We start from the raw sequence: 7500 nt of genomic DNA, 5'->3' as shown, positions 1-7500 counted from the left end.
CGCACGTCCCACTCGGTCAGCGAGTTGACCATCAGCATCACCCACACGGGCCTCTTGCGCTCCCAGTTGCCGGCGATGGCGTTGAACAGGTAGTCGGCGTAGAGGCCGCGGCCTCGCTGGTCGGCCGTCATCCAGGAGGGCATCATGTGCTTGACGTAGTCCAGGTGCCTCTTGAGCCGGCGGTACAGGTCCCGGGGCAGCAGGCTCTGGAGGCTACCCCCGTGGGGCAGCAGCTGGCAGCTGGTCAGCTTGGAGATGGTCAGGGGGTCCGTCAGGTCCAGCTCGAAGAAGACGTTGGCGCTGCCCCGGAAGGCCCGCTTGGACGCGTCGGGGATGAAGTCCCAGACGCGGGTGTAGGGCACGTGGATGGTGCCGAACAGGTAGGCGGGCGGGAGGGGGGGCGGGCGCCGCACTGTCCACAGGAAGGAGTTCATGTCCCCTTGCTGCGATTCGGTGGGAGAGGAGGGGGGGAGATGTGGTGCGGGGTTAGAGGGGGGACGTGGAAGATGGACAACGTTCCGGAGCTCGAGTGGTACCGTTTGTCGTACGGGGGGGGTGAGGCAGGAATGCGTTACGTTCTGCACGTTGAGGGGGGGAGCTGCTGTTTTGAAGGCACGGGGGTTTACAGAGATGCCTTACGGACTTTAAACAGTCTGTAAGGTATTGGAATGGAGCATACCTCGGGCGGACAAAGCCGATGCTGGCCTGGGAGGGATTTCTAAGGCTCCTGCTGGACCGGAGCTCATAAAGTCAAACATGGAGTGGCTGGGACTCGCTCTGCACACAGCAGTGCTCACGGCTTGGGAGACTGAGTTTTCGACCGAGGCAGGGAGACGTTGGCTACTTTTACCGTGACGGATTTATGTCAATACGTCAACAGAATATGTTGCGTTACAAATATCTTCATTCAAGTTAAAAACAATACATTTGATTTATGCTCATTTTTGTTGTTGTAATTTTAGACTGTTGCTTGATTTTTTTTTTGCATCTATGAATTATAGTAGGATTGAAGCATAATGGCATTTTATTAATATTGTTTAAGACATAAATAAACTGCAACTGAAGGGCGAACATTCAATCATCTGGAAACTTCCATGAATATGATTTAGATTTGTTTTCATACAACACGAGGGTGGAATTTTCTCTATCATCACGCTTTTGCAATAACAATGATGGCAGACAGTTATAATGGAAAAAAACATTGCGGGTCTATTTTTGTCAAAGACCTATCCAAAAAAGTCGTAGGCCTACTACATGATATTCACTCAGTCCGGTAGCAGTTCAGTAGAATACAATTACAGCATACAATATTTTGAGGTCACACACACATTATTATTTTCCCTATAGACCACATTTCTGGAATAAGTCAGTGAGTGCATTAGGCCTGAATGTCTGCATATAAAAACGAGGAGGATTCGTCCATTGAGTTTCTGATTTAACTCAAACCTTAAGGGGAGAACGAGGTAGTCTCCCTGGGCAATGGACTCGTGGAATTCTTCACTACCAAACTGGAGAGAGCCTGAACGCGAATGACTCCCTTTTATGGGAGTAATTACTTTTAACACAAAACAGAACGCGCTATTCTGACGCATTACAAATCGCACGGAGTGCAGGAGCATGAAGGCCTTCATACGATCGGTGACAACAGTTATGTTACTGCACCGCACTCAGTCCTATAGGCCTAATGAAACCAAATCCTGTGATCTAGAATTACTACCAAATGAGTGCCTACGTGTTTAATGCCACAGGTTTTATTGCAACTTTTCTTTTATAATCGACCCTTTTTCTGTTGATGCTGAACATAAATGTATAGTGTAGCAAGGCGGTGCGTTTTAGACGTAATTTCTCTCCTTGTAGGTATGCGTGTGTGCCCGTTTGTGCGTATGTGTCCGTGCGTGTGTATGCGTGTGCGTGTGTATGCGTGTGTGTGTGTGTGTGTGTGTGTGTGTGTGTGTGTGTGTGTGTGTGTGTGTGTGTGTGTGTGTGTGTGTGTGTGTGTGTGTGTGTGTGTGTGTGTGTGTGTGTGTGCGCGCGTGTGTGTGGCTATGCAGTCATGATTCTAATTAAGATTCGTTTCATCTCCTTCATCGATCCTAAATTGTGACTCTCAGAAGACAGACGGCAGCAGGCAGCGACAGCTCCAGCGGTCTGGTGGAGATTATACGAGTTAGGACGAAATGAACTCCAACGCGTCAGCAATCATTCGGATGATCTCAGGGTAAACTTAAAAACGTCGTTGACGCACATAATTTTATATAAGTGAATACTAGATGAACCGTGTCTGAATGTTTGATGTGTAATCACGTCTGACTGGTGAGGGGCATTTCTAGGCATGCAGGCGGCATGGAGTCCCCTGCGCTGCTGTCCTCGCAGCTTTGTTGTCACGTAAACAGTGTAGAGCTGCTGGCACGCGGACTGGTTGACCAATTAAACCACAATGGGCTGCCATTGGTTGGAACTTAAGTTATGTTTCATTGAGTTCATGTGTGTTTATTGTTTGAAGCCTACATTATTTTATTTCTGTATTTATTGATAACAATTCTTATAGTAATATTAATAATATTAACAGTAAAATAATAAAATGAATTATTACCGTTATTATTATTATTATTATTATTATTATTATTATTATTATTATTATTATTATTATTATTATATGAATAGAAAATCACTAAACAGTTTTATGACAAAGCATAAAAATGTGCAGTAATCATTAACCCGTTCAACGTTCTCGCTTATGATAAATAAATAAAATAATAAACCCTAACTTACTAAATACATATCACATAAAACGTCAGTATCAAAGTGACCACATCACTGACAACTCACCGACTGCGGAGGGTCGCACTGCCGCGGTCTGTCGCGCGCACCTCGGGGCGCCACCGAGTGCAGGAGAGCGCTCCAGAGGAACAGGCGAAGCCCCGGCACACAGAGCCTCATCATCCCGTCCGCCGCGGGAAGGAGGAGGAAGCTTCTTACGGTGACAATCACTCCTCTACGCTCCCTATCGATCTCCTCTCCTTCACTACGCTGCGTCCGTCCGGCTTTGGAGACAAACGGAACCCTGCGGTGGTGGATCTTCGCTCACATGTGCCAACCGGCGGGAGAAACATTCCGCCTCACCATCGCCTCTTTCACGGTCTTTGTTTATCTACTCGCGCACTTTTATAAAGTTGCCTGCCTGTTTGACTGAGGCTGACACCGTCCCTTCGCGGAGCTCAAAGTGAACACGACTCTGGTCGGGAGAGTTCTCGGTGCGCTGCCGAAGTTTTGTAGCTTGTTGAGTGGAGTTGAAGGGAGGTGGAACGAGTACACGCACACAAACACACACGCGCGCGCGCGCGCATACACGCACACACACACACACACACACACACACACACACACACACACACACACACACACACACACACACACACTCACACACACACACACACACACACACACACACACACACACACACACACACACACACACACACACAGACACCCTCCTCTCTACTCGTCGATTTTATGGAGCTGGTGGGTTGGTGGTGGGGTAGAGGGGGTGGGTAGCAGGCAGCACAGGTTTAAGAACGATTGACTGAAGAGAGAGAAGAGGGAGACGGTGCAGGTTGGCAATGAAATACATCGCTGGACCGGGGGAGGGGGGGGGTGATCATTTCAGCATGCAGGAGACTAAATATACGTTTGAACATGTACCAACGAGTTTCACTCTGACCTTCACCCTGCATTACAGAAATACACTAATTAATAGACCGACCGTTATAGGTTTTATTTTGCTTTGGATGTCAGTCCAACCGTGCCATGATTAATAGGCCGAACTATATAAACAGTGAAAAGGCGTTTTAGCCCATACTATTTGCAGATGTTTTTTTTTTCCCTCAAGCCACTTACAAGTGAGGCTCAGCACAATCAAAGGAGTGTTAAGGTCTGGTCTAGTCGGTGGGATGGACAGATTTGTCGCTTTTTAACAAATGATCTTGTTGAGAGAAAGTGAGTCCTTTGTGCGTGGAAGGGTCCGCTGCTTCACTGTGACCCCGCTCTCGTTGTCCACAAGTGGCTTTCAGTGTGACAGAGTCAAGTAGTGGGTAATTTATCACGGTCCCCCCCCCCCCCCCCCCATCCACCCAAACGGGTGCGGTCCCCCTCCCTCCCTCACCCCTGCCTCATAGGCCTACGGCAGTGTCCCCCACACACACACAGGGGGCCCCCCGGGACGACAGGCCCCTCTTTGTCCTCCGTCTCCTGCTCTCCTCGCTGCTTTTATCGTCCGTCCGTCCGTCCCCCCCGGCCGGGCCGGGCCGGGCCGGGCCCCTGTCACTCACTCACCGACGGTTCTCTTCATTAGCGTTCAGACGAAGGAGGCGAAGATGGAAACGGCGCGAGGGGCCGTGCGCGCCGAGCGGCTTTGATCAGCTCGTCATTTTAACTCACGTCCACGTTGTAAAAGCGCGACTGTTTCCGCTCTCTCTCTCTCTCTCTCTCTCGCTCCGACCTCTGACCCCTTGATGGGGTTTTCAGGGGTTCGTTGTTTTGTTGTGTTCACCGGGCACCGTCACCGAACCTCTGGTATGAATAAGGCGAGCGAGCTCCAACGGGCCCCCTCCTGTTTCGTGTTCGCGTTCTGCACGACTGCCTCTTTGGGTCCACATATGTTTCCAGGTTTTCCGCAATTATGCGGCTCATTATTAAATTACATGACAGCAAACATTGATCGACGATTATTGTTTATTTAATTTAAACTGCTCTTCTTTTATAGAGCCGCCACCCCCCCCCCCCCTTCGACAGGTGTAAGCGGTCTTCCTCCTCTGACCACAGCCACCTGTGAACTCTGGTTCCTGCCTTAAACCACACCTTTTCCAGAGCTTTCTCTTTGAAGCTTTTCCACATTCTTTGCCCCGTAAGAAGAGGGGGGGGGGGGGGGGGGGGCGGCTGGGGGGGGGGGGGGGGGGGGGGGGTCGGCTGGGGGGGGGGGGTTATGAGTAGCCTGAGCACTGGGAGATTCCTGGACAGAGGCCAGAACGCTGCAGCCGAGCGCACGTATCGTCAGGATGAAGGAGAGGGCTTTAAAGTGAATGTTCTGCTGGGCGGACCACAGAAATGCTCACTCACAGAATGCACCATGTCTGGGGGAGGGCTTGGGGGTGATATCGAGGGCCGCGGAGAAATGGAAAAGAGAGCAGGGCTGCGAATTGGTTTCCATTGAAATCCAAATTATATCTGGGGGGAAATAAACAAAGCAACGCCACATCCATCATTACGTTGAGCCGTGTGAAATGAAGACGAAAAAATTTGAAAATGACCCTCTCCTCCTGACGACTTTGATCCAAAAAGACGGCAGGGCCATTTTCCATAACTGTGTGTGTCTGCGTGCAAATGTGTGTGTGTGTGTGTGTGTGTGTGTGTGTGTGTGTGTGTGTGTGTGTGTGTGTGTGTGTGTGTGTGTGTGTGTGTGTGTGTGTGTGTGTGTGTGTGTGTGTGTGTGTGTGTGTGTGTGTGTGTGTGTGTGTGTGTGTGTGTGTGTGTGTGTGTGTGGGAGGGGGGGGGGGGGGGGGGATTATGTGTCTGCTTGTCCTTGTAGATCTACCACTGTCTGTCTGTCTGTCTGTCTGTCTGATGCTGTGCAGGAATAACCCCAGAAGGGCCACAGCCACAGATCCCAGCAATAACTGTCAGGCAGAGCTCCCTTGTCCTTGGATCAGTTGCTTTTTTCCTATCAGCCGTGTTATGAAAGCGCTCCCGCTGGTCCGAGATGTAGCTCTACCTCACCACACGAGACATCCTCACACATCTTCATTTATTTGCTCCGCGGCCTTGACGGAGACAGAAAGGCAGGCGGTCGAGGGTTGAAGTATATATCACCGAAAAATAAATAAAAGTAGGCTATACGTTTATCATGTTCACAGGGACCCCTAGTGGCCGGCCGAGGTAAGAGAAAAAAAAGGAAAAAAAGGAAAGAGAGTAATGTGCGCGTAGTTTTCTCACTTTTGTGAGGAGGACCAAGATAAGGACAAGCAGGGATGCTTTATCCGGAGGGGAGAGGGGGGAGGCTTCAAGGAGAACATGAGTAAAGCATGATGGATTTAAAGGAGTGGTCTGTTGCTTCAAGCAGCCCAGTTCCCCAGTCAGCCCGGCTCTGAAGTACTCTCTCTGTCTCCCCCTCTCCCCCTCTAGCTCTCTCTCTCTGTCTCTTTCTCTCTGTCTCTCTTTCTCTTTCCACCACTCTCTCTCTCTAGCACTCTCTCTCTCTCTCTCTCTCTCCCCCCTCTCTCTCTCTGTCTCTCTCTCTGTCTCTCTCTCCCTGTCTCACTCTCTCCCCATCTCACTCTCTATCTCTCTCTGTCTCTCTGTCTCCCCTCACCCCCCCCCCCCTCCTCACACTCTATCTATCTCTCTCTCTATCTCCCCCAGTCTCTCTCACCCTCACTCACTCCCACCCCTCTCTCGCCCCTGTCTCATGTGGTCTTGCTCCAAAATCGTCCCTGTCTGCTTTGAAGACGCTGAGGAATAATATTGACAGAGCCATGGATGAAATTATATTGTGGTTACTTTTCTTGGGGGGGGGAGAAAGGATGAAGAGTCGTAAGAGAGGGCTGTTTGGTTGCGAGGGGGGGGGGGGGGGGGGGGGGGAGAGAGAGAGAGAAGCTGAGTGTATGTGTCATCAGAGGCAGCTCTCTGTTGTGTCTGAGAGAGCAGGTTCGCACAGGCTCACGGTGAGACAAACATGGTGAGCATACAAACCCGCGTGCAAAGTCACGTCATTTTCGTATACATATGCGGGTTTGTGCAGTGTGATAATGCTCATTGGCGACTTCCTCTGCCATCCCCGCAGTCCGTAGCCTGTGGCGTGGAGACCCAGCCGTGGGGAACGGCATTCTGTCTATTTCTGTATTGATCTTATCTCGCCGGCCGATCGGAATGTGTGTGGGGGGGACAGGGGGGCAGGGGGCAGGAGGTGATTGAGGTCCTAGCCAGGTGTGTTTTCCTATCGGGCCGGTCATGTTTGTGTTTAGTTTGTTTCTTTTTTTAATGGTAAGGAGGGAGATATTGCCTCGGTGGATTCTGAGACTATATGCTCCTAATTCACACAACTTCGAGTTGTGTCGTTTCGATTTTCTCAACCTTGAGTATACAAACACAGGTACACACAAACAGACTCACACACACACACTGTCATACACACACACACACAAGCAGGCGCACACACACACACACACACACACACACACACACACACACACACACACACACACACACACGCACACGCACACGCACACACACACACACAAACACAGACTAAAAGCGCATAAGCGCACTCTGTTTGTCTTCTGAAGATGGAGGCGCTCCCACATCAAAGGCCCGGCCGCCACATTCATCCCATGATGCATTGTGTTGTCTGCCATTGATCATTGGCGGTGTTAGCAAGTGTATTATCCATATCTAGAGCCCCCTGCAAGCCCTCCTCCTCTCGCCTCTCTGTATCTCCCTCTCTGTATCT

General features: G+C 50.3%; 1 protein-coding gene across 1 annotated transcript in view; it reads right to left on the bottom strand.

Annotated features, from left to right (window-relative positions):
- Positions 1-3339, bottom strand: part of LOC130392790 (metalloprotease TIKI2-like) — a 4548-nt gene extending 1209 nt beyond the window's left edge. The window contains exons 1-2 of the mRNA XM_056603287.1: positions 2830-3339; positions 1-443 (exon numbers count right to left, since the gene is read on the bottom strand). The exon at positions 1-443 is cut by the window's left edge and continues 127 nt beyond it. Of these exons, the coding sequence (XP_056459262.1) occupies positions 1-443; positions 2830-2943 (557 nt within the window). The 5' untranslated portion in view covers positions 2944-3339. The remainder of the gene's footprint in view (positions 444-2829) is intronic.
- Positions 3340-7500: the final 4161 nt, after the last annotated feature.

The sequence above is a fragment of the Gadus chalcogrammus genome, chromosome 12 (assembly GCF_026213295.1).
Source record: "Gadus chalcogrammus isolate NIFS_2021 chromosome 12, NIFS_Gcha_1.0, whole genome shotgun sequence".
Classification (NCBI taxonomy): Eukaryota; Metazoa; Chordata; class Actinopteri; order Gadiformes; family Gadidae; genus Gadus; species Gadus chalcogrammus.
The sequence above is the reverse complement of the archived record's forward strand: the minus strand, read 5'-3'. Positions and strand labels throughout refer to the sequence as shown.